This window comes from Histoplasma capsulatum, genomic scaffold (genome assembly GCF_000149585.1).
Source record: "Histoplasma capsulatum NAm1 scaffold_3 genomic scaffold, whole genome shotgun sequence".
Lineage (NCBI taxonomy): Eukaryota > Fungi > Ascomycota > Eurotiomycetes > Onygenales > Ajellomycetaceae > Histoplasma > Histoplasma mississippiense.
In genome coordinates, this window is record NW_001813980.1 from 309,131 (window position 1) to 334,429 (window position 25,299).

Consider the following 25,299-nt stretch of genomic DNA (forward strand, 5'->3'; position numbering starts at 1 on the left):
AGGAGCTGGCCGTGGATAACTAAATAGTAGTTATAATGGCTTGGCTGGGCGGGAACACCTGGGACGCAGTGGACTAGGCGTATAGGATAGCTCGAATAAGATTCCGCAAGGGGACCATTTGCCCGCCCTCTGCCATTAGGATAAAATAACTGCCCCCAATAAATTGTGTCTGTAGGCAGCCGTTTCTATCCCCCATTGCGCTGGACAAAAGAGCTGTCAGAAGTTGGAAGAAACAGCGCCATAATGCAGCCAGTCCGCTTCCCTTTACCTTACGATGGAGGCATGCCATCTTTGCTACGCTCGACAGCATCGTCAGGATTCTTCGCATTTCCCTCGCTTTCACCGGTCTTCTGGAGGTAGGCTTCAATCCCGTCAATGAGGATCCCAGCTTCCCGTACGATATCCGTATATTCTGCGGCTTTGACAGCAAGTCGGAAGTTAATCTCCAAAGTCCCTTTCAAGGCTTCCAACTGCGACAGCGGCTGCCCATCTTGTATCTGTTGCTCATGTTGTTTGATAGCCTGTATCCTCCGCCCTGTCTTGTCGTACCCGCGCTCCTTCAATGCGTTTCTAAATGCGGTCCTCACCCGTCTCGCGCACCATGACCGTATAACACTCCTCTCTGACGTGATGTCTCCGTGGGTTGAAGCAGACCACCAAAGACAACCCTTCTCTCGCGTCGCCCACATATATTCGATTTTGGGTCGGAGGGCGTACAGATTGGTGTGGCTGTCATTGGAAAATCTCTTTGCACGCAGTGTGGGCGTGATTTCAGGTGTGTAATGGACTGCGAAATAGCGCTGCCGGGGAGGGACGAACCTGGGCGGTTTTGAGAATTTGGAGGAGATGATTCCGATGGTCGCCGTTGTTTTCGCGCGACTCATCTTGTTTGACATGAATTCGTATATGTACTAGTATGTATTATAAAAGGCTTGCGTTGTGTGGGGCTGTCGCGTAGGATTGCTTGAAATACGGAACTGGAGACGGGGATAGGCTTTCAGGGACGTCGTGGTACATTGGTGACCGAATAAATCTAGCAGTTGTCGAAAGTACCTAGGTACTCTCACACCGTCCAACCGCTAGGAGGCAATTAGTGATTGAAGTAGGGCCTGGCACCAATGAAACGCTGTAGCTATAACTATTTCGAGGTCACTCCGCCGTGAAGGGACGATGATGGGATGCAAGCAAACCAGCTGGGGAGGTTGGAAAGTGATATTCTAGTTCCTCCACACTTGCTGGTAGCGACTATGAAGTTCAGGTCAGTGTCTGATCTCCCTGAAGCTCAACATAAAATTTTATCTAGTTAGAGAACAGCAGTTCCTTCCTTCCGTGTAGTGGGTCCTTTCTTCTTGGCGAATCCTTCGAGCTGTATATCCTTACAACCTCTTTCCTTATGAGGCCCTGTTCTCCTTCCTTCTGAGGTCTTGCTTATTGTTTTGTTTGTTTTTTTTCCCTTTTCTGTCTCTTTAAGAAGAAGGATTCCCTTATTTTTCTTTTTCTTTTGTTTTGAGGAAGAAGATAGCGGTAACTAGTATCAAAAAGCTAGCCATAAGATTGTTCAATTTTGCCCTTAATCCTTAACTATTCCATCCTAAGCTAATCCTTAAGATTTGCGAAGCCTGGAGGGCTTACGTAAAGATCCCTTACAGAGCCGTGAGGCTCGTTCTGTTTCTTAGTTAACTAATCACGTGTGGAAATTAACCAATCCAAAATTAGGGCCTGTTCGGTGATTTGGTCCGTACAGTGCCAGGGCCGTACAGAAAGTGGATATTTGCCTTTTGACGGCGTAAACCTTCATTATTGCCGCCTTTCCCTATATGAATATTAATCTGCTTGGCGTTCTGGCATTACTTTTATTACTTACGAGCGGTTTTTATTCATGATGATTATCGTGCGATTCCAGCGGACGCGTTGCAGTTGAAAATCCCGTTATATTACTACTTTCTCACACCAAATATCAGTGAAAAATGGATCTTGACGAGTCTCAGATTGATCCGACATCACAATACCTTGATGAACCCTTGATAAGCGAGAGCCAGCGGCCTGAATCCCCAACGCTAGCCACCCGAGCCACGCAGCGAGCCTCCCCACCCTATACCCAGCGAGCCCGGCGAGGCCCTCGAGTTCGAACTGATTGGACCCCTGACATGGAGCTGGCCATGCTCAATACCTTCATTGATGCCAAAAAACGAGGTTTGGAGACAGACAACGGCAATTACAAAAGTGTTGTTTGGCCTTCAATTGTTGATGCTGTCAGTCAGCATACACATCAATCTATTACCAAAGATATATGTGAGAATCGATGGCGGAAGATTAAAACGATTTGGAAGTTGTGGCATAAGCATCAACAGCAGATATCTGGGTGGTCATTCTGTCAAGAAAAAATGACATTTGTCAATGATATTGAGGTTACCAGCGTGTATTTCAATCAACATCCGGAAATGCGACAATTTCAACATCGAGGACCTGTGTATCCAGAACTCACCGGGGAACTGCTTGATGGTCGATTGGCAACAGGTGATTATGCTATAGGATATCACGCTCGTCAGCAAAGAAGAAGAGAAGAGATGATGAGTGAAAATACTAGTGATGTTGGAATAGAGGAGGAATTGACATTCACATCCACATCTTTCTTGACACCCACACCTGTTGTAGAATCTCTTGGAGCAGCTTATCAAAACTCTGCTAGCTCATCTCAATCACCTGCGAGAATGTCAACTGAAACAAGCACTCGAAATCGACCACTCAAAAGAAAATTTGAGGACTGTATTGATGCTCTGAGAGAAGTTATAAGAGAATCTGCAACAGCCAAATTAAGAGTTGAGCAGCCAGGTGATATCGAGCGAGCAACCAGGCTATTTTTAAGTGAGGTTCAGGATTTGCTTCCAGAGGATTGGAAGGTTGATGGTCGAATTCCTTATTCACGATATAGCAAGATACCATTGCTTTTTCGAGATCCAAATATATCAGGTCTCTATCTTGGTTATAGTGCAGGGTCAATAGAGGATCGGCGAAGCTTTATACTGACTCTATTTGATTCAGAAGAGCAGTAATAGAAGTAGTAAGATGAAGAAGAAATGATGGCAGAAGTAGTGGCAGAAGTAGTTGTGGGATTAGTGGCAAAAAATAATAATGAAGGCTTCTTTGTATCTACAATATCAATGAAATAAAGAATGAATGGAGAGGTTTCTTTGATAAATTACCAAAATAACAGTATTTACATTGAATAACATGGTTATAAAACATCACCACTTTTTGTATGAGAAGGTTAGGTAAATATGTTAGTTCTATTGGTTGATAAATTACAGCATGTATTATATACCATCAAATACACTGATAAAATACATATATTACTGCAATGAAAGTGAGAAGATGTTTGAAATATCAATATTGCTGTGGAAAGTACTCAATCTACTTGATTGCTTTATTGAGACTAGCTAGCTCGCTTAATTGTTATTATGATTCCCACTCAGATATTCCTTATACTGCTTCCACATCTGCTTAGCAATATCATCCCGTTTTTTCATTATTTCATCACCATTCTCTTGAACATCTGCAGGAACCGTTTCTCTTCTTTCCTCCTCAATATCAGAATTCTCATCATATTGAGTAAGCTCATCCATTTCCTTATAGTGATTCATGAAGTTATGAACCGCTGCTAACGCAAAAACCAGGTCAATTTGAGTTGTTATAGAGAATCCATCTCGACATCGATCATAGATTTGAAATCGCCGTTTAAACACCCCAAACACACACTCAATTACACCTCGCAAGCTCGCATGGCGAAGATTATATAGCTCTGAAGCATTGACAGGTTGAGAATTCGCTTTTTCCCATTCCTTTAGATGATATCGAACTCCTGAATATGGAACCAACATCAAGCTGGATTTCTGCGAATAGCCAGCATCTGCTAAAAAGTAGAAGTCAGATAATGTGGTTCCAAATTGATCCCTTTCCTGCGCCTGTGAAAGAACTCTACTATCATGAGAAGATCCTTCCATTCCAGGGTAGATATATACGAAGTTCATATCGTGATCGCAGGCAGCGAGGACATTTTGAGATATCCATCCCTTTCGATTTCGCCTACAGATTGCTTGATCAAGGATAAAAATAGGTAAATGAGTCCTATCTAGAGCTCCAATACATCCTTTGAAGAAAGGCCAATATCGTGGATTTGAACCAAGAGCTTTCTTGCTATATTCCATTGGGGATTCGGGCATCTTGACATAATGCTCATAGAGTACGCAGAGCGATTCCAAAACCTCATGAAAGACTCTATACAAGTTATTAGTATAACATCAATTTGGTGAGTATTCTATCATTTGTACTTACTTGGATATTGTGTCTAATGAATGATGAAATATCTCTGCAGTGTTCCGATAGCTCACCCCCTGTGTCGTAATATACAAGAATATGAGAACCTTCTGCTCAATCTTTATGGCATGTATTGCTTCGGATTCGCGAATATCGGTATTACTTCTCAGCCGATCAACCAGTGCAATGAACGTACTGGCACTCATCCGTGTCATATTCTTAATACGCAGTGGGTGGGAGGTAGGATCCAACAACTGAGTGGTAAATTGAAATCCACGAAATGGATCAGAATACATGGATTGTATGCCAGGTGAGACAGTTGAGATGCTCTGATGAATCACTTCTGCAGCAGCAAGCCTGATTAATTGTTGTCTACAACATAGATACTGTCGTATTGCCTCCTGAGTTGCATTGTCACTGTTGCTCGCCATGATCCTTGATTTTTGATGATATTTGCAGGTTCCAAGCCGGCCTCCAGCGTATACAGTACAGATTTAACTTGATTAGGTTTAAATTCGCCACTTTTTCAACTAATTACACCGTTGAACTCTATAAAGTGGATTTTGAAGCCAGCTTGGCACTCTTGGTGAGTTATCCCCTCGTGGGTAGGTTTTTGCAAAATTAGCGTGGTTTCATTAGTGTATATTATACGAGATCCCATTGAATAATCAGTGTATTTTTGAGTATTTGTTGGTATTAGTGTAATATATAAACCCTAATTAAGGATCCGCGCCAATATATCTATATTAGGATATATTATGAAATTCCGCCCAACATCGAGTTTTCAAACATAAGGGGGTATTTTGACATCCTGAACAACCAGAATTTGATCTCCCTGCCTGTTTACCTTCCTGCTGGCCAATCTTTCGTTTATACTGACACCAGGCACAAACACGCTGTTTTGAAAGAGGAATTCGTTGATGATTTAGACCAGGATTTGATCGTTCGATAGGAAGATTATCATGAATCTTAGGTGCAAATTCAAAGAGCTGTTGATAAAGCTTCTCATGAAAGCTTATATGAGAAGGAAGATCCTTTGCCGGAATCCCTTGCTGCTTCATATATATATATTGAAGCCGGTATGCATTGACAGCCGCGGAATCGATAAGCCAGTAGAGAATAGGAAGCCAGGTTCGATAGGTGACTCTATGGCTAGTATATGCTGCCCAGTATTGATTTGCTAGGTCTACCCCATTCATATTATGATTATAATCATCTATAATCAATGGGATTTTCAGCTTCTTTTGTGGTTGACCTTCAAAGACTTTCTTAACAATATTGGCATTGGTTGAGAGTTTCCCTGGGCATTTACGAGTACGTTCAATAACTGCGTCCAATGAATGAATCGTAGTTAGTGCCAATACCATATTATTATCTTGCCAGGCAAGACAGAGAACATTCTCTTTTTCAATGGCATGCAGGGTATTCCAGGGTATGGAATTTGAATGCTCTCAAAGCTCGCCTAGTACTGCTGGAACCTGGTTTGGACGAGTGGTTCCACATGCTCCATACCCCTGTTGACATAGTTCTTTGAATAGAGGAACTGATGTAAAGTAGTTATCCATATAAATTGAATAGGATGTGACCGGCTGTGCGATAGAGATTTGATTAGGGGTGGCATTCGGCGTGGCATTCGGGGGGTTGATATTCGGCGTGGTATTCGGGTTGATATTAGGGGTGATATTAGGGGTGATATTAGGGTCGGTATTAGGGGTGGCATTCGGCGTGGCATTCGGCGTATTCAGCGTGGATACCGTAGGAAGCCGGTTCACCAGATTCACCACCATAGATCCGGTTTTTGTTAATGTAGGGAATTGAAACATAGGCATTATACCCTGCCGGCGGCTAGACCAGAAAAAAGTCCATAAATAGCCATGTTCTGCTAGGCCAAATATCTTATATCCCCGAGGAATTGGTTTATTAGGCATCTTGTATGTATGTTGACTCCGTCCAAAGCATTTAACCATGATCTCATCAATAGAAATCTTGGAGCCAGGGGTGTAGTATTTTCGGCATGCCATATGGAACTCAGTAGCCAACGGCTCTACCTTATACCACCAATCAACCTTATTTTTGGCCCCCGGGCGGCGGACTTCACGGGAGTTAGATATATGGATATATCGTTTAAGTTGTTTAAAACGCGTATGGGTCATATAGGATTGAACAGAATGAATAGAGCCCTGTTTCAGATCATTCCGCCAGTATAGATCAGTTCAATGGGATTTATGAACCTCCATATAGAGAAGAATGCCTATAAAGACCTTTATCTCCACTGGATTGGTATTTTTCCATGAATATTGTTGGATAGAAGGCTTTGAGAATATAGAAATTTCAGAAATCTCTATATCTTGAGCTTCCTCATTCTCCTCTATTTCTGAAAGCTCTGGAGCTTCATCATCAGTATCTCTAGCATTTTTCTTTAGTTTTGCATAGAGATTAGTAGAATCACTGATATTTTGAAGGCTTTCCTCAGAGAAGAATAGAGTAAATAAGGCATAAGGACTGCTAATATTGATATTCGCTGGAATATTAAGAATTGGATCTCGTGAGGCAGGCAGTATTGGATGGAATTTCACTGATTCTAGAGGTGGAAGTTCTGCAATAACCTCTTCAATAGGCCGTTTTCGTTTTCTTGACATTTTTGTATGAACTAGAGAATAAATTAGTTAGCTAGGTCATTTGAATTGATTAATATAACAAAATTACCATTGGATTTAGTAGGTTTCTCAGTGGATTCCACGTTCGCAGGTTGAGGGGGTTCCATATTCGCGAGGGGGGGGTGGGGGGGTGTTCCATATATTCCTGAGTAGGGGTTCTTTATATTCGCGGATAGGGGGTTCAAACGCGTTGGATTCTCAACGCGTTGTTGAGATCTACATGGGATTGTTCATCAGTAGATCTGAATGACCAATTATCATTCATATAAAATTATATGGGATTCTATTGGTTATGCCCAGGGCGCCGGTGCAGAATTCCATACACTAATTGAAACCACGCTAATTTTGCAAAAACCTACCCACAAGGGGATACAGGGTTATACGCAAAATCTACCGAACAGCAGGCCTTTTTCGGCCAGATTAGCGCGTACAGAGCTGTATAAGTCCGTATAGCTGGCACTGTACGGACTTATACGGCCCTGGACGGGGTCACCGAACAGGCCCTTAGTTGGTTTGCGCTGCCACACTGTAACTACTTACAAGAGGGAAATCCGCCGACCCTGGCACAGACTAGACATTTATGGGCCTCAGGGTCATGCTCTGGTTACTTGGTTATTTAAAGGAGCCTAACTCGTGCAAGGGAGAGTGGAAGCAGCCAACATGCAATTCTCAGTCAATAAGACGGTTAAGACCGGTCTTCTGTTTCGGTTGTCCAGGCTTGCACATTCTCTCCGCACGATTGCTAGGTTTATATCACCAGGTTCTTTACCTACTTAAGGATTCAAGCAAACTGCATTCCCTCCAACTATGCAGACTAGTCGTTCATCGCGCACGCTGTTGACCTTACCACTCGAACTACAAAGAGAAATAATATCCCACGCTCTTGTACCCAATCGCAAGGACTACCAGGATCCGCCGGTCAGCCTGGATATTTACCGCGTTCGTGATGATAGAGACGTGGCAAGTTTACTGAACTGGAGTAGTACTTGCAAGTGGTTTCGGACGTTACTTGCGCCAAGGTGTTTTGAGACTATATCGCTATGGAATAGCGCCCAGAGTGCTTTATCTGTCCATGCAATTGCCCAGGGTGAATGGGCTGGCTCTGTGAAAACGCTGCGTTATGTCGCCCAACTCAAAGAAGGTACGAGGAGAAAATAATCATGATAATAATACCCGTGATCAAACCATCTTCCTCCCAGAGCTCACAAGTTCACTAATCTGACTTGCGTCCAGGTCAAGAATGCCTTTCTATTGCAGAATTGCACCCGCCTGAGGTCGAAGCCATTCTAAACCGGATTTCTCAATTTCCCAACCTAGAGCAGCTCACCGTGAGCTTTCTTATTCATTACCAGGAAATTTGGTCTGCTCTTCGAAGGGAACAAACTACCAATTTCATCAATGTTAATCCTGCGTTCACCACAGTCGAAGAAAAGCGACACCCATGGCGCGCATTGCTGTCAGCCGGCGTCAATTCAATCATCCAAAATCCCTCCTATGGACGCCTCGAAACATTCGAAATCCAAAATCTAGGCGTGTTTCCCGCATCTGCGTACGGCTTGCAAAAATTCCGCAAACTTTTCTCCAAATTGAAGACATTCCGACTGTCGTTTTCAGAATTGGGTCAAACAGGCAGCCTCGATCCCAATTTCCAGTTTTTTGAACAATTGGGCCCGTGGTTCTTCAACAATCTTCGCTTGGTGGAGAATCTGAGCGTCGACGCCGGAAGGAGGCATCTGCTGAGCGAGCAAGTCAGCTATGGCTTTAACAACACGGGCCTACGTGAGGCTAGAATGCCAAAACTCCGTAATGTCAAATTTCAAAATCTATTCCTCTGTAAGGAGGTAGTTGCATTTTTGACCAAGCATCTCGGAACCCTGGAGTCGATCACGCTAGAAAACTGCTATGGCAACCATTCTCTAAAGCCTCAGCATGTCCGGTATCCATTTAGCTACCACTGGTGGCAATTATTTGATGCGCTGAAGACGGAGTCGCCGACTCGGCTGGTTGCGTTTGAACTAAATTTTACGAGGAATGAGAAGGGGCTGATTCAATGGGGTAAAAAGCCGCCGCCGTACGAGAACGAGTGGTACAGCCAACTGAAGAAGTCAGAGGTGCAGCCGGGGAAGATATTTCTGTATGGGGTGGCTTTTCCCGGTGATGGCCTCACATATCCTTACCCTGAAGCAATTCAAGAGTCTCTGCGTGAAGGGCTTGATGAGAGAGGCTACTTATCTTTGATGGCTATGGTTGAGTGCAATGTTAAGAAGAGAAAGTAGATAGTACTGTGACGCTCCGGAATAGCCCTATGGCATCGGCTTAGGGATTAGGGATTAGCCAATTTATGGATCGCTGGACCTATCGGGACAGGCTGTCTGCCCTCTGATCACATTACATGTAAAAAATCGTTTTGGCCCGATGGCTGTTATATAGTCCGCCGTAACTAACTACTAGTTAACTAACGTATTTCCTCACCGAGCGGGACACCACACCGAGCGAGACACCAAACTTCCCGTACAAATTCCAACTTTTAAAAGTCCTATTTCTAGATACCCCCAAGAAAAGTTTTTATGGTGGAGTTGAGCATTGCCAAATCAGGCATAGCGGCAGAGCTTGTGTGGCGGATTCGGCCAGCAGAAAGAGGATCCCCACCATAACCACCACCACCACATCCACCAAGGTTATCCCACCAGCAGCACGAAAATATCTTGCTACGAACGGATTTGAGAAGCCCTTGCCTTTTAAAATCCTGGGACAATTTAGCAACCAGCCAGCATGCCGAAGAATAAGGGAAAAGTATGTTTTATACCCCTCCATGCCAGTTTTGTGAACCCACCTCACTGACATTCAGGCCTGTGGAAAATAGGGTGGTAAAAATCGACGTCGTGGAAAGAACGAGAATGACAACGAGAAGCGAGAACTGACCTTCAAGGAGGAAGGCCAAGAATATGCCCAGGTTGTCAAGATGTTGGGCAACGGACGATTGGAGGCCCTCTGTTTCGACGGCGAGAAAAGACTTGCACATATCCGTGGCAAACTCCGTAAGAAGGTCTGGATCAATCAGGGAGACATCATCCTGCTATCTCTTCGAGACTATCAAGACGAGAAAGGCGATGTTATCCTCAAGTATAATGCCGATGAGGCTCGAAGTCTGAAAGCCTATGGCGAGTTGCCTGAGAGTGCGAAGATTAACGAGACTGATACGTAAGTTTAGCCTCGCCTTTACATCATTTAAACATATCGGTATCATATATATATATATATATCGCTAACTTTATCACTACAGCTATGGCCACGAGGACATTGATGACAACGTCGAGTTCGACGAAGACCGTGATGGCAGCGAGGACGACAAGGACATCGACGTTGATGAGATCTGATATCTCCCCAAAAATTTACGCCGATCCGACGATGTCGAAAGCCCCTCTATATGCACGTATTTGGCTTCAGCAGTCGCAAGGCCGGTGATTCTCTCTGTCCTTTGGTGTTGCGTTGTAGAGGACTTTTGTTCCAAACGCCGCTATGTTCAAGTAACTTCACCACCACCGTTAACTTGCGGGCAAGAATCGACACTCAGCTGCTTCTTTTCTCACGGGGATAGAAACAAGACATCCTCAACTGAAGAAATTCCCGGTCATATATTGCTATCGACTATCTTAGGATCCATATGCCTATAAAGCAGGGTTTTAGCCGGTCGTCGGATGGGCCGTCAGTCGCGAGAGTTTGGGTATTATCAACCATGGATCGATCCGATAGTTTTCCCTTCTTTCCCAATCTTGCTCTCCATCTTGAACGCAGTTTACGATTAGACGGGCTTTATTTTTACATCCATTTCCAACCTGACGATTACTAAAAACTCTGGCTTTACTTTTTAGAGTGCCTCTTTATTGACATTTTTTTTGTTCCTGCCTCTTTTTTTGTTTTCCTATCCTTCTATTGGCTTGCATTTCTTGCCCTACTTTTGTTTTTTCTCCCCCTTGTAGTGGCTTTTACGACGATTCAAATTTGGCAGTTTGAAAGCGTGGCACATAGATGAACTGAAAACTAAAAATGAAGCTCTATGTAATTGATATTTCACTCGTATGTTCGTAGAACCAAGGTATCATAACTGGGGGGGGGGGATTACACTTAAAAGCTATTCATGGCCAGGTTCGTCAAATTTCCAATAAGGGTATCAGTACAATACACTTCGACGGATACAAAGTAACCAAGCACCAACACACAGATCCTTCCTACTCCCACCAAAAGTAGACTACATTCGGCCTTCTCACGATCGATACGTCAATCGCATCATAGTCGAACCATAGAATCCTCGCCCATTTATTCAATCGACGATCTCTTCATCGAAAAGATTCCTCCGAAAGAACCGCAATATCTGCCTCCCAACCTCTTTCCCAACCAACGGCTCCAGCTCCTCCATCTCCATATTCGTGATCTGCTGCAAATTCTCCGTCTCCAAAATCAGCCGCTCCGCTATCTTGGGCGTCACGCCGGGAACAGCTCGTAACATATCCTGCGGCAGCTGGTTGAAGGTTCGATGCTCGATGCCCGCCGCTGTCATGATACTGTTGCTAGCACCCGTTGCTGCAGCGGCCATAGCAGGGGATGTGATATCAAAATCTAGCCCGATTTGGACGGCACGGATGGGATCTGGTTCAGGGTTGTTCTTTTTCAACTCTTCGAATATTTCTGCCGTTTGATAAGGGGCGGAGGACCAGATGATTTTTAACCGCGGGAAGGCGAGTGTGAGCAGTGTGAGGAGGTGCTGGACAGATTTCGGATTTGTGGGGTTTATCAAGTTACTGGATAGGCTTTCTGAGCCATGCGTGTTTGTCGCAGAGGTGAATGCGTCGAAGGTAAAGGATTTGTTCTGGTCAAATTCAATTAGTAGGACTGGGGTTTTGTAATGTTGCAGCATGGTCTCAGCCTGATTATACAACCGGCCGTTTCTCAGCGAGCTGAACAGGTCGCGGATCGATTTGCGCTCGACACAGATGTCAGGGGTTAAGATGTAGTCTCCAACTGTCAATTGACAGGGAACTACAATCATGCTTCGCCCATGGAGAAAGCAAGGGAGAGCGCTGCGAAATTCGCGCACATCCACAACCACGGTAGGTGGGGCTGCCGTTGCCGCGAGTCGGCCACCACCTGCTATGAGGGTATTTACTGTTCGGAGAAATTGCTCCTGAGGATCTTCTGCACTTCTGTCATGGGTTATTGTCAGGGCCCATGGACTGTAAGGTTTTAAATAGTCAGTTTTTAAATACGTATGTAATACTGGCAGGTGGAAATGCATGACACATACCCCTTTTTCTTTGATTAGTTTTGTGAATGCGTCTTTTTCCCTCCGGACCGCACTTAAATATCGCTGCTCTTCAACCGAACCTCCATAATATAAAAAGTAAACCCTGACTTCCCGGTCTGTGTGAGAACTTCGGTAGACCTCTACCCTGCGAATGAAAGCTGCGTCCGGTTCGTACATGATTATATATCGTGGCTTGACTTCTTCAAGGACATGGTCGTCCACGTCTCCCTGGTAAGAGTATACCATTAGGAGATCGTTCATATCATAGAGTTGATAGAAATCTTCCACATCTTTCAGGTCGTCATCCACGATCTCAACCCCGATAGCTTCATCTTGCGGCTCAGCAAGTTTGATTTCCTCCAGAAGCGTTGATACCTGTGCTGACGCCATCGTATCGGGCTGGACACTGTTGCTTGCACCTCTGACTGGTGCCAGACCTGAGCCCCCGCCTCCGCGAACACGTCGTCTCTTGTTCGGTGGCGCTCTTCCTTGATAGCGGGTGGCTGAACCCACGGAATTATACCCTGGTGCCGTGCCTGGCTCCTGTTTTGATTTAGTATCATACATATTGCTGTTAATTTTTGACGAAATACGTTTCCAATTTAGATAGTTCCGAAGTTTTCTCCGAAGCATAAACTCCCCTGAAGGCTTATTGTCATCTACTTCTACCTCATCATTCGTCTCGTCATTGGGCGTTTCAACTTTGATGCGCATTGTTTCTAAATATTCTCTGATTTGGTAGCAGGTTTTCCCGTCGCTACACATGATCAATATAGTTCCATTGGAGCCACCCGGGGCAACAGGGTTGGGATATGTACTCCTCTCAATTTCGTCTAGAACATCCGCAAGAACTGACCATTTTGGCTGTTCTTCAAGTACTGGCTCCAAGGCTGTTGGTAAAGAAGCAGTGTCAGATATAAACTCCTGATTGCTAATTTTGCCGCGATAAACTCTAGACTTTGCAGTTTGAAATAGAACATGAGCTGCATCAAGAAACAGCCAAGGGGAGTAGTTCTGCCTTGTTGATCCCGGCGGTGGCGAGTGCATAGCAATGATCGTGTCAAGGTATTTGATAAAAGAGACTGAATCGTACGTCAGTAATGAGCTGTGGCAGATATATTAGCACTACTCCCATATTTCTACATGAAATGCTGGTTGCCTAGACTTACTGGAGTATCGACCTCAGGACAGCTAAATCACTAACTATTTGTTTTGTTCTAGAGGTTACACGATGCCACATATGTTCCAACTGCCGCCGGATAGCCACATCAAAATCTTGATGTAAGGCACTATCCACTGTCCAGTCCTCAATGTCGAGGCCGGAATTTGCCTTTTTGAGCTCTCGAATGTTCGCTTCGACACATTCTAGGACCGCGTTTTGGATATCTCGCATTTTGTCTGTCATCGGTATTTCTAGCTCGATGACTTCAGCTTTCTTCCGGCCTTCCAAGGACTCTGCTACTGTAACCTGGAATCTTGGCCAGAGGGACGGCTTCCGAAGAAATAGATTCCGCATTATGTTTGCTAGAGGGCTGAAGCCGATTGTGAAAGGTTCCGGAGAATCAGAGAAAGCTTTTAAAAAGCCCACTTTGTTGAATTGCCGATATAGACGGATAATAAATGCTTCCAACGAGGTGGCAACGATTCTAGAACAAGTTTAATATACCACCGCAACTTTAGCAGGGCTAAATAACTCTTACTTTTCAGCATGGAGAACAATTAAGCCAGTAATGGTTTCGGGATCAAGTAACTCTATTGGTTCTATTAGCAAACTGCTTAACTAGGTGCAGAAGGGCAACTCAACTGGATAACAAATCGACAACCAATATCCGCGATGTGACACTCAGGATACCGCCTTGGGCGTACATTTTTTGCCTTGCATTACATCATGTCAGAGATAAATAAACAATAGCTCTCGGTGTCACAAAACATACCTCAGAGGAACAGTAGCTCTATCGGTATTGATCACTTTAAGGCCTCTGGCCAGGGGAGTTCTGCTGACCGCATATTGTTCGGCGAGAGCTGTGTCAAGCATCAGCATCATTCACTGCGTCAAACACCGTGAGGATACGCACCTTCCCCAATCCATTCATTTTCTCGACTACCAGCACCCACCACTATGATAAGGTTATTGCCGGCTGCATCATATGAATGTAATAGATTCGTCACGATACGCAGCAGGCCAAGGCCCCTTGCAAGAATTACTAGTTCATCCTCGGCTCTGAGTTCTGAGAACAAATCTTGCTGATATTGCTAGACAAGTTTGTTAGATCTTATTGATCTATGACCCACAGACATGCAATGCTTACAAGTGGCAGTGATAGCTTCACGACTGGGTTCGCTTGTTCGCCAGACATCAGGATTCCTTGGACCCTATTCGATACACAGGCACATGGCCACGTGATTGATAGAATACGTGATGATTTCTGTAGAGCGATTGCTCATTATAATGAGGCATGCGAGCGAAGCAACCGCCGAGCGAATATCTTGACTTCGAACCCCCGTGCTTGTATTGTTGCGCCTACAGGGCTTCGAGGACGAAAGCAGGATACCTTCCAGAAGCAGACAGCACTCCTGCTGCTATAAGCCAGCGGGTCTGACTCTTAAAAGCAGCGACAAACTTCCGTTCAGGGAAAATAGATATTCTGACGTAATCATCTCATCTTGACAGCTTCGTCTTCACGGTTGTGTCGAGATCCTCAGCTTATCTTGTGATAAATCAGACATGTCAATGCTGTTCCCAATATAACACTGTCGCCCTTCCTCCCGCTGCCTTTATTCGCTCGCCATGCTGATTTCTCTGACTGTTGGGAAGGTCGATGCTGGCGTCGCTGTCCTCCTGACTGAAGACAATCGACTTGTAAGCTCTATCTATCCCCACCATTTCCTTGCCTACACAGTTCCTATCATTTCAGTGTTTATGTCACATTCATCTATGACAGCGGTAGATGACCTTTGAAGTATCACTGTCATATGGCCCCGTTTTGTATCTGCTTCGCATTGCTCCATGAACGCTCTGCTTACATTGTTCACTGTAGATCGAATTTCCGTCTGTTCTCCTGCCAAAAAATATAGCATCAGGCAGCATCGTTGATATAACAGTGTCGCGCAACCTGGCCGCGGAAGCTGCAAGTGTTTCCACTTTCCAATCCCTGCAAAAGCGTATCCTGCAAACCTATGGCATCCATACACCGTCTGCACCTGTCCTCCGCCTCAGAAATGCGACTCAAACATCCCTTGTTCTTGAATGGGACCCAATCAACTTAGCCACCGCGTCCCTCAAGTCGCTGTCCTTATACCGCAATGACTCCAAGGCTGGTTCGATTCCAAGACCAAAGGAGATGCTTAGCACCAAAATCAGCGGCCTTGCAATTGACACAGAGTACACTTTCCACCTCGTTCTCCGCACTTCTGCGGGCACTTTTAGTTCAGAGAAACTGGTTTGCCGTACGCACAAGATGACCGATTTATCAGGAATCACTATTACTCCCGGCGTTCTACCCCAGAGTTTAAGGACATCGCTCGAAGAAGCTGTTGATCGGATTGGCGCCAAACTCATCGACACAGTGCGCATAGACACCACCCACTTCGTCTGTACGGAAGGCAGAGGTGCAGCCTGGGAAAAGGCTGTTGAAATGAATATTCCAGTTGTCCGACCAGAGTGGGTAGACGGATGCGAGCGAGAAGGTACCATTGTTAGCGTACGCGGGTACTACTTGAACGCGGATCCAAAATTGAGGCAAATAGGGCCGAGCGTCGGTGCGCAACTACATCGCCAGCGAACCATGTCAAACCATAACAACTCCTCCGGTTCTGTTTCACCAGGGCGAATAGACCGCGTAAATTCAGCTTCCCGATCGCAACAACAGCCAACCGAGAAGGAACTCCCCAGCCCGCCGTTGCCTGGTAGTGAGGCAAACGGACCATCGCATGGACAAGAATCAGATACTGAAGATGGAAATAATAACGCAATTCAGTCTGCGCCACAGCCGCTGGCTAAAGACGAAAAAGAGAACATTAAACCAAGACAAAAAGATGCGGGATCGCCTGTCAATGAAAGGGAAGCGCCTCCTGCATATGGCGATACAGAGGCGGACTATGAGAGTGACACAGCAGGATCCTCAAATGGTGACTTGGCAGATAAGACATATCCTCAATCGCAACGAAATCCGGCTCCTAATGACAAAAAGACGAACGGAGCTGGGGGGGAAGGTGAGCTGGATGAGGTTCCTCTTTAAGTTTTAGCAGGAAAGAAATGGCTGTAGCAACATCACTGCCATTAATCATTGTCTTCCCTGGACCCACGTTTTATTTTATATGTTCCTCCGGATGCTGTCGAGCGGAGTCTACATGTCAAGGATGAGTTGTGAAACATGGCTTCTTAAATTCGCCCCTGCTGTTATTATTATTCTTTCTGTGCAAACTAGCAATAATGCTGATATTTCACATGTGTTATTTTTTTGCGTATTTTGAAACCCTTGACTCTTTCCTTGCACGTCCATGTTTAGCTTATCCCTGTTCCCTCTATATATAATTCCTAGAGCCAGCCTTCAATGCAGATTTTCTTTTACTTTCGGGGGTGTTAATTTTATTATAATTTAGCTATCTCGGCAGCCTCAAGCCTTCAATGGTATCCGATGGTGAAGGGATGACTGTCCCGTGGAAAACCAGGCTATGTACAGATCTGTACAAGCTATTTCCCGAAAAAAAAAAAAAAAAAAAAAAAAAAAAAAAAAAAAAAAACATTTGCTTGGGCTTGACTTCCTGTAAGTGTTGTTCATTGGGGTAGGTTCCCACTTCATAGCCTTGTGGCGACATTTTGCTGACTTAGACTTGATGCAGACCTTCAGCCAGATAATATTTAGTTTTCAGCTGCTGGAGTTTTGCAAAATGAGCTTCGTTTGCCGCCTCCAGTGTTTAGTCCGGTCAGATATCTGGAAGGAATGAGCCGAGATAATATGTAGCACCCCGGAATATTTGATGCGTTTGCAGAGATTTCGGGGTTTCCTGGATGAGGTAGACTTCTGCACACTCTGGTTAGAACTGATGATTTGGGCGGAGGTAAGAGGAATTCATTATCGTGCCAGATTAACATACCTAGTGTGAAACTAACATATCCTTACGGCTATGTGGAATCAGCAATTTGATAAGCTGCCAGTAGCACCGAGAGCATTGCGGGCTCCTGAACTCATAGACCGAGACGCGGGGATGCTTAGTATTGATATCTGGACTTTGGGTTGTCTGGTATACCAACCTGACCCTATCATCTAATTATTATTATTATTATTTTTTTTTTTTCTTGAATAGATCTTTGATTGAGCAACGAATGAGTCCCTCTTTGTTGTAGGAACTTTTTGCCTCGCAGCAGAGCAAATCGGCAAAGAACACAATCATCTCATTGATAACAATGGCCAGATCTATGAGCACTCACTGAATCCCTGAAGGATAGATTACCGTCTGACTTCGGTGCAGAGAACATATCATACCTGGTGTCATTTCTTTCGTTGATACTACAGATATATCCTAACAAACGACCATCAGCAATCAAGTTACTTAAACACCTCCTCCTACTGGGAGGATTTTAGAGCTGAAGTCCTTGGACGTCGACCATTATTGAGTTTGAGGTGATATCCGTCAAATTCTATCACCATTCGCCAATGCCCCGATACCCTTCTACGAGTTCACCCTTCATAAACAATGGTGGGAGAGAAACTGGTCGTCTGTGCATGAGTGAGGGCGATGGAGGAAAGAGGGGAGCTGGCATTCGTTGGTTCCAATTTCCTCTTGCCCTTGCTTTTATTTTCTTTGAGGCTATGTACGCAATCCATTACCCGGATACTCTGTTCCTTCGAGGTCCAATAGTCATCTGTGGCTGCCTCGAGGAAGCACTTCTTCCTATACTCCTCTAACCCAACAGTCGATTTGCACAGGAAACACGGGTGTTTCGCGTAAGAACGAGGATGCCTTGAAGATTCTGGTGAAAGATATCAAGAAATTGCCAACTCCAAACAGAGCGAAGGGCAGAAGCGTTCCAAGCGAGTTATCGAGGTTTATTTGCCCATCGGAGATATTTCCTCTTTAATGCTCTTAGGTTCTTTAGAGATAGAGCAATTCACTAGATCCTCAAGTGCACCGTCCGTGCATTAAATATTTTAGAGTATCGTTCCACGCCTCATCCACTAGGTGGTCAGCTCCTACAGCGCCATCGACATACCTCCGGATACCAATATTAGCCGGTTCGAAGCAGGATTTTGCAACGGATGTTGAGTGTGCTGCATATAATATGGTCGGACTGAGATTACTGTTACCTAGTAGCCTGTAGGATTTGAGGCGTACGATGGTTCCCTTTTGAATGTCATTTCCCAGAAAAAAACTACGGTTTGTTTGGCTGCAAGTACGGGGAGAAAAAAGGGGAGGCCCCTTACAGGTTTTTCGCACGTACTCTACGATCCCCGTCCCTATCGTCATAAAGCAAGTATGCATCTGATAAACCGAGAGATGCCCAAGTTTCATGAAGGAGGTCCTCAAAAACCCGTGTCAACCCAATCTTTGATTCTCCTTTAGTCAAGAAGAAATGATATCTTCTCAAATAACTCCAATGGCCATAACCCCATCCCATCCCATCCCCTTTCCCCGTTGCCTCAGTACTAGTGCTACCAATCAGGTTGAGCAATTCTCAAGGATTCACAGGAGCGACTTAATAGCGCGCCCCTCTCCTTGTGGTTGACTGTTTCCATCGAGCCTTGTATGACCAAGGGCTAGAGTGTCCCTGACATCTCTAAATTCCGAAAACAATTTCCGCCTATCCCCTTGGGTCATTACAATGGTATACAATTGTTGCCACGGAATAGCAAGCAAAGATCAATGAGATTGATGAGAGGATGTCCACCCAGTCTTTGTGCTTGCACTTCTTCCATTTCTGATATTTGGGTGTTTTTCACTCTGTTGCCGGCTGGTCGAGTCGCGCCGCTGAAGATAGACGGACTTCCAGATATTCAAGCCGCTTATATTTCCTGCACAGCCAATCACACCAGAAAGTACCACGCATTTTAGTAGGCATTATCCTGGGCCGACTCCTAGACTTGGTGTGGATGGTTGTGGAGGTTCTCGTGTTGCGGGAAGAGAGCTCAAGTGTGTAGGTGTTTGCTGGAGGTCCCGGAAGCCTCGGCGAGACTCCAAATCGGACCTCCCGGCGCAGTGCTTGTAAAGGAAGCCCCGAAAAGCTGACATCTGCTTCATGCGGTGACGTTTGTGAGGATCCCAAAATGATTCTATGGCGAGAAAACGTTTGGACAAAGGAAGCCCGGGACATGTGCTTCCAGCGGCGCCCGCCGCGACTTGTTTCTTAGACTGCCAGTCTACCCATTGGCAGCAGTTCTCCTATCAATGCCCAAATTTTACAATTTCGGCATCATACCAATTGCGTTGTCAAAAAGCTATAACAACTCCACAAACATGGACTCCCAGAATAGAATGGACAATGACACAGGGGCCTGGCAATGTCCTTAAGCCTAAGTTGTGGAAAGGTGATATGAGATGAGATCTCTCCAGATAGTAACCCCAGTAACTTGAGTGCCATCGTACTACCCAGGAACATCGCGATATCAAGAAGAGTTCACCTTAACATATGGGAGAGAATAAAATCCAACGACCTATCAGATTCATCCATGCATGCCCTGGTCGATTTATGTCGCCAAACACCGTCTGGATATGTCCATCTTTCTTTGCCAGACCTCATCCCCAACCGAAGTCAAGTCAAGCTACTAAATAAGCTTACCTGCCATCCGCTAAGCCTCGTTTCACTTAGGCAGCCCTGGCCGTGAATTTATAACGACACAGAGATCCTACAGTTTCTGTCATCCAACTGCGACCAGAATTTTGAGCCGTGATGATGCAATCTTCTATCTTCCACAATTGATTACCAAGCAATTCATATAACTAACTAACTAACTGGGAAGTCTGATGTGCAGTTCATATCCTCTCAAGCCGCGCTGAAAGGCCGTCGTCAGGATGAGACACACCCACCCTGTCCCTGTCGCATGCGAAAGAAATGCTCAAGTGGCGTCAGGGTCGAGGAAGTTAATATAATATGAGCTCCACATTTCACCATCGACATATCTTTTTATGCAGGCTACACAACAACCCCCGAGAAACGACGCAATAAGGCATGCATACGCTGGTACTCCGTAGAAGACGGAGGACTGGCACATCAATGTCATCCCTGTGTGCTTCTCGCTAATCAAGGCCAAAGGCCAATTACAGACTCGGAGTTACCCCGTGCAGCAGCAACCAACCTCCCCGGCGAGTGGCTGTCCCCTGTCCAAAACACTTCTGTGCTGAGCATTGCTTGTTTTTGCGCCGCCTGTAGGGTTGCGGGCTTGTTATGCAGCTTTGGCGTTTACTGTGCATTTATCGGATTTAACTGTGCAGGTCCTTGTGAGGAACGCGAAGCACGGGACCAAAGCGAGCCGAATCGCGAATACCTAGTTATCGGACCATGCAAACCCCAAACATGCTATCCGTGCTCTGTTCTCCGTGAAGAGGCAGAGTACACAAGGGAAAAGCTACTTACCTTGGGACAGTCTCCACAGCCTCAAATGGCCGGAGTTAATCGCAAGCTGGGCGCAGCTTTTGCAAGTTATGCCGGTGCGCTAACTTAATCTTGTCCCCTCATGAACACCCACTACCACAAGAAGTTGGGATTGCCATGGATCATCTCCGCGAGGCCAGCCATTCTGGTCACGCCTAACTATGCAGTCATAGCGCCGGGAACAATTTCGATATGCACAGTCCGGGGCCTCACACGATACCTCCTGCAGCGCCTGGCCAATTGCGGATGATATATACTCTGCACTCTGACTGTGTATGATGTTGCCGGATGTCGTTGAAAAGTTTCGGCGCGCGGTCGTCAAGTCGGCCGGGCGGATTTCGTGGTGCAGCCGTCTCTCGAGACGAGGGGTACTGTTTTTAGCCGCTTTATCCGATTTCAAAACCGTGTTTGCTGCCCCAGCGGTGAAAAATCAAAGGAATATAAATATGTCTGTTGCGTATAATTCCATGCACAGACCCACCCTCCCTCCCTGCTAGCTGTCCACGCCAATAGCCAACGGGATATTTTCAAGATGGCGTTAAAGTCCCGAAGCCGTGTTCTGAACCTGCACCAAGTTGCGTGGTTATGAGCAAGGTAGGAGAATGATGATAAAACACAACTGCCGAAAGCACCCACCAAGATCTTACCCAATACGAGATGACTGCTACTCTATGTGGGTTGACTGGCATCCCTCTTAGTGCCGGCCTTCCTCCTGCCGAGGTGTTTAGCGGGGGGGAAGCAGAAGGATAAGCTTCTGTCAAGCATCGAGTTACTTGGTCTGTCCCCCCCGCCATGAAATGAAATAATAAATGCTTGCGGTTCCCCCGGCTCTGGGGTCTTGACTTCATGGAAATTGCATGCGCCTCACCGTTTGGGCTTATTTCAACCACGCCTCTGTTTCCCGATTCCAGCTTCAAGAAATCTGTCCTTGATTTTTTTTCCCCTTTCTTTTTTCTACCTGCGGTTTTCGATGCTCTGTTGAGTTTCTCGGTGCCAGTATTTTGCTCATCAACAACATGGGATTTGACTTTTAACCCCCAGGTACAGGAATACTTAATGTTGAACTTGTCATATCGTTCTCGAACCCATATTTTGATAATCTATTTCCGGCTTTAGCTCTTTAAAAAGATAAGGGGTGTGTGGAAGCAGAAGAATGCTCTATGGCTGGACCTGCTTTTCACTCCTCCCATCCGAATTAAAAGAATAAACTGGGTAGATTAACGTCCACACCTACTTGTGGACTACCCTAAACCTCGGTCGTTCCCATGGCGGGTCAGCGATAGTACGTACCCGTGGACCACTTTTATCGCAATCGTCAATGCTAACAGAACTATAAGAAGGGTCAACGATTGTTGAACCTAACCTCGATGACGGTGCATCACTGTCGAGCCATTCTACATCCCGGCCACACTCTCCCGAGAATAAACATGCGATGTCCACGAATGCTGCCGATCTAGAAAAAGGATTGAACCTCCACAATGGGGGTGAGGACAAGTCCCAATCCCGAAACCAGTCCGAATCAGGGGGCGAATCCGCAGAGTCAAACATAGTCGATTGGGATGGACCCAACGACCCCATGAACCCGCACAATTGGCCAAGGACCAAAAAGATAGGCATCGTGGTAGTAATAGCAATGATCACTTTCTTAACGTATGCCAATTCCATCCCTTCTTCGCCGCATGGACTACTTCTTCGTTTCCTTCGGTTCAACTAGGACCAAAAAAAAAAAAAAAAAAAAAAAAAATTTTAACGCTTGTGACTAGGCCTCTTGGATCCTCCATGTTCGCCCCTGGTACTGCGGAGGTCATGAGCGAATTCAAAACGTCCAACCCAGAACTTGCCTCCTTCGTCGTTTCCGTCTACCTGCTCGGGTACGCCTTCGGCCCCCTAATCATTGCACCGCTCTCAGAACTCTATGGGCGGATGTCTCTCTACCACGTCTGCAATATCCTTTTTATTGTTTTCAACGTTTCTTGTGCCGTTGCCTCCAGCTTAGACTCGCTTATTGTCTTCCGTTTCTTTGCTGGCGCAGCAGGTAGCTGCCCCTTGACCCTCGGTGCAGCCTCGCTTGCGGATATGATCAGGCAAGAAAAAAGAGGAGCGGCTATGGGTGCTTGGGCCCTGGGGCCGCTAGTCGGTCCTGTCGTTGGCCCAATTGCAGGCGGGTACTTGACCGAGGCGATGGGGTGGCGGTGGACGTTCTGGATTCTCGCCATAGCAGTTCGTATATTCAACCCTCTCACCTCGCGTGTGGCCATCACGAACTTCTGTCGCTAACTGCTTTCTCCTGGGATGTAGTCTGGCGTTATCTCCATAATCGCCTTCCTCTTCTTGAGTGAATCGTGCCACCCCGTCCTTTTGGAGCGGAAAAGAAAACGCCTTGTCAAAGAAACCGGCAACCACAATCTCAAGTCCGTCCTTGACCCGGGTAAAACACCCAAACAACTATTCCTCTTCGCCATTATCCGGCCAACAAAAATGCTCTTCCTATCTCCTATCGTGTTTCTCCTCTCTCTCTTCATGGCCGTCGTCTATGGCTATCTTTACCTCCTCTTCACCACCTTCGCGAACGTGTTCGTTGAAAAATATAATTTCTCGACAGGTATGTCTCTATCTATTATATATCTATCTTACTTCTTCAAAATATCTCCCATGCCCGCCAGCCCCCACTCCCCGAAGATCTTCAAAATTCATTAGGTCAACTAACCCCCTATTATTAAACAAAATAGGAAGCGTTGGCCTGGCGTTCCTGGGCATTGGCGTGGGCTCGATCACGGGCCTCGCAATCAGCTCAGCATTCTCAGACACCATCCTGCAGCGCCTAGCGAAGCGAAATAACGGCGAGATGAAGCCCGAATACAGAATCCCGCTGATGATTCCGGGCGGCCTCTGCGTCCCCATCGGGCTGTTCTGGTACGGTTGGACGGCTGAGAAGGGCGTTCACTACCTCGCTCCAATCGTCGGCACAGGTTTTGTCGGTGGGGGCATGATCATAATATTCGTACGTCAATTCACTTTTTTCTTTCCTTTCCGTCCTTTTCTTTTCTTTTCTTTTCTTTTTAAGGACCAAATTGATTAATTTGTCCTGTCCGCACCCTTCCAGATGACCGGATCCACCTACCTTGTCGACGCCTTCACGATCCACGCCGCCAGCGCCATGGCGGCCACCACCCTCCTGCGCTCCCTGGGCGGCGCGGTGCTGCCCCTCTGCGGCTTGAAGATGTACAGCACCCTGGGCCTGGGGTGGGGCAACTCGCTGCTGGGATTCATTGCGTTGGCCCTGACGCCAATTCCTTGGGTCTTCTACCAGTTCGGAGAGCGGATGCGGACGAGCAAAAGGTTCCATGTGGAGTTTTAACTGACTAGAAAAATTAATAGATGTGCGAGGGGTTCCTTGGGTTTGGCGTTGGGGAAAATATATATATATATATATATTTCATTTTTCTTGATTTTTACGTGCACTCACTCACGCACTGGAGAAAGGGAGGGAGGTAGAGGAAAAGGGAGCTCGAGGAATGCTTATCGACACCACCCTTTCTTTTTCCATCATCATCATAATCGTCATCATAACATACACAGGCGTTGAATCTGGTTACAATAGATAATATAGGATATATGTGGAGAGGCATTGCAAAAATACCACACATAACCCCATTTTCCTCATAACTATCTACTAACTAGTTATATATATTTTATGTAACATCCTGGAGTCATTATGAATCTTATTTTCTTAAACTGATCTGTCCCTTTTCATAATATATATATATATATATATACAGTTTACTGTAGCAGGCATATGGTTGTATATGTACACGAGTAGATATTGAGCTTCTTTTCCCAGCATGGCCTTCACCCTATATTCCGGTGCTTTCTCTTTTCTATTTCTTCTCCCCCCCCCCCCCCCCCCCTGGTGAATTTCATGAAATCCTTACAAACCCCTCCACACAGACTCTAGAAGACGTGGGAGCCAGACTGAACGGCTTACCTGAGGCAACGGCTGCTGCCGCAGGGGGGAACAAGACGGCTGGACGACTGGACCAACCGTCTGTAAGCATACGGCAAGCATCCGTACCAGCCTCTGGGCGCCAAGTGTCGATGGCAGCACCAGAGCGGATACTACGCCGGTCGAGTAACGAGAACTCGCAAGTATATCAGTCGAGTGACGATGACTCGCAGGAACAAGTGTCGTCTCAATCGAGTGACGATGACTCGCAGCCTAATGTTGCTGAACAGGGAGATAGGACCTTGTCGCCGATACGGAGTAACGACAGTTTTGGATCATTTTCAGATTTTATACAGGATGATTTCCAGACGAGTGAGTCACTGACCGACGGCGACCAGCGACAGGACGACACTCAACAACGAGCGCTACCCCAGTCGAGTGACGATGACTCGCAGCCTACTGTTGCTGAACAGGGAGATAGGACCTTGTCCCC

General features: G+C 45.9%; 9 protein-coding genes across 9 annotated transcripts; 4 read left to right on the forward strand and 5 right to left on the reverse strand.

The window, feature by feature from the left end:
* Nucleotides 1-269: 269 nt before the first annotated feature.
* On the reverse strand, nucleotides 270-896 carry HCAG_03224 (predicted protein; the record flags this gene model as incomplete). The annotated part of the gene is made up of 1 exon (XM_001541077.1): nucleotides 270-896. One exon carries the CDS (start codon nucleotides 894-896, stop codon nucleotides 270-272), a length of 627 nt encoding a protein of 208 aa, XP_001541127.1.
* A 646-nt stretch (nucleotides 897-1,542) lies between these two features.
* On the reverse strand, nucleotides 1,543-1,798 carry HCAG_03225 (predicted protein; the record flags this gene model as incomplete). The annotated part of the gene is made up of 3 exons (XM_001541078.1): nucleotides 1,543-1,581; nucleotides 1,633-1,665; nucleotides 1,703-1,798. 3 exons carry the CDS (start codon nucleotides 1,796-1,798, stop codon nucleotides 1,543-1,545), a joined length of 168 nt encoding a protein of 55 aa, XP_001541128.1.
* Nucleotides 1,799-3,446: 1,648 nt separating this feature from the next.
* On the reverse strand, nucleotides 3,447-4,745 carry HCAG_03226 (predicted protein; the record flags this gene model as incomplete). Its single annotated transcript, XM_001541079.1, has 3 exons — nucleotides 3,447-3,910; nucleotides 4,088-4,275; nucleotides 4,333-4,745. The coding sequence occupies 3 exons, from the start codon at nucleotides 4,743-4,745 to the stop codon at nucleotides 3,447-3,449; spliced, it is 1,065 nt and encodes a 354-aa protein (XP_001541129.1).
* A 1,020-nt stretch (nucleotides 4,746-5,765) lies between these two features.
* HCAG_03227 (predicted protein) lies at nucleotides 5,766-7,078 on the reverse strand (the record flags this gene model as incomplete). The annotated part of the gene is made up of 3 exons (XM_001541080.1): nucleotides 5,766-6,380; nucleotides 6,546-6,964; nucleotides 7,021-7,078. The coding sequence occupies 3 exons, from the start codon at nucleotides 7,076-7,078 to the stop codon at nucleotides 5,766-5,768; spliced, it is 1,092 nt and encodes a 363-aa protein (XP_001541130.1).
* Nucleotides 7,079-7,778: 700 nt separating this feature from the next.
* Nucleotides 7,779-9,247, forward strand: HCAG_03228 (predicted protein; the record flags this gene model as incomplete). The annotated part of the gene is made up of 2 exons (XM_001541081.1): nucleotides 7,779-8,112; nucleotides 8,205-9,247. The coding sequence occupies 2 exons, from the start codon at nucleotides 7,779-7,781 to the stop codon at nucleotides 9,245-9,247; spliced, it is 1,377 nt and encodes a 458-aa protein (XP_001541131.1).
* Nucleotides 9,248-9,743: 496 nt separating this feature from the next.
* On the forward strand, nucleotides 9,744-10,348 carry HCAG_03229 (hypothetical protein; the record flags this gene model as incomplete). The annotated part of the gene is made up of 3 exons (XM_001541082.1): nucleotides 9,744-9,764; nucleotides 9,835-10,172; nucleotides 10,255-10,348. The coding sequence occupies 3 exons, from the start codon at nucleotides 9,744-9,746 to the stop codon at nucleotides 10,346-10,348; spliced, it is 453 nt and encodes a 150-aa protein (XP_001541132.1).
* Nucleotides 10,349-11,292: 944 nt separating this feature from the next.
* HCAG_03230 (conserved hypothetical protein) lies at nucleotides 11,293-14,630 on the reverse strand (the record flags this gene model as incomplete). Its single annotated transcript, XM_001541083.1, has 6 exons — nucleotides 11,293-12,202; nucleotides 12,449-13,378; nucleotides 13,443-13,919; nucleotides 14,208-14,295; nucleotides 14,349-14,526; nucleotides 14,583-14,630. The coding sequence occupies 6 exons, from the start codon at nucleotides 14,628-14,630 to the stop codon at nucleotides 11,293-11,295; spliced, it is 2,631 nt and encodes an 876-aa protein (XP_001541133.1).
* Nucleotides 14,631-15,061: 431 nt separating this feature from the next.
* On the forward strand, nucleotides 15,062-16,511 carry HCAG_03231 (conserved hypothetical protein; the record flags this gene model as incomplete). The annotated part of the gene is made up of 2 exons (XM_001541084.1): nucleotides 15,062-15,133; nucleotides 15,312-16,511. The coding sequence occupies 2 exons, from the start codon at nucleotides 15,062-15,064 to the stop codon at nucleotides 16,509-16,511; spliced, it is 1,272 nt and encodes a 423-aa protein (XP_001541134.1).
* Nucleotides 16,512-22,295: 5,784 nt separating this feature from the next.
* HCAG_03232 (conserved hypothetical protein) lies at nucleotides 22,296-24,221 on the forward strand (the record flags this gene model as incomplete). The annotated part of the gene is made up of 5 exons (XM_001541085.1): nucleotides 22,296-22,513; nucleotides 22,627-23,083; nucleotides 23,162-23,465; nucleotides 23,593-23,864; nucleotides 23,967-24,221. The coding sequence occupies 5 exons, from the start codon at nucleotides 22,296-22,298 to the stop codon at nucleotides 24,219-24,221; spliced, it is 1,506 nt and encodes a 501-aa protein (XP_001541135.1).
* Nucleotides 24,222-25,299: the final 1,078 nt, after the last annotated feature.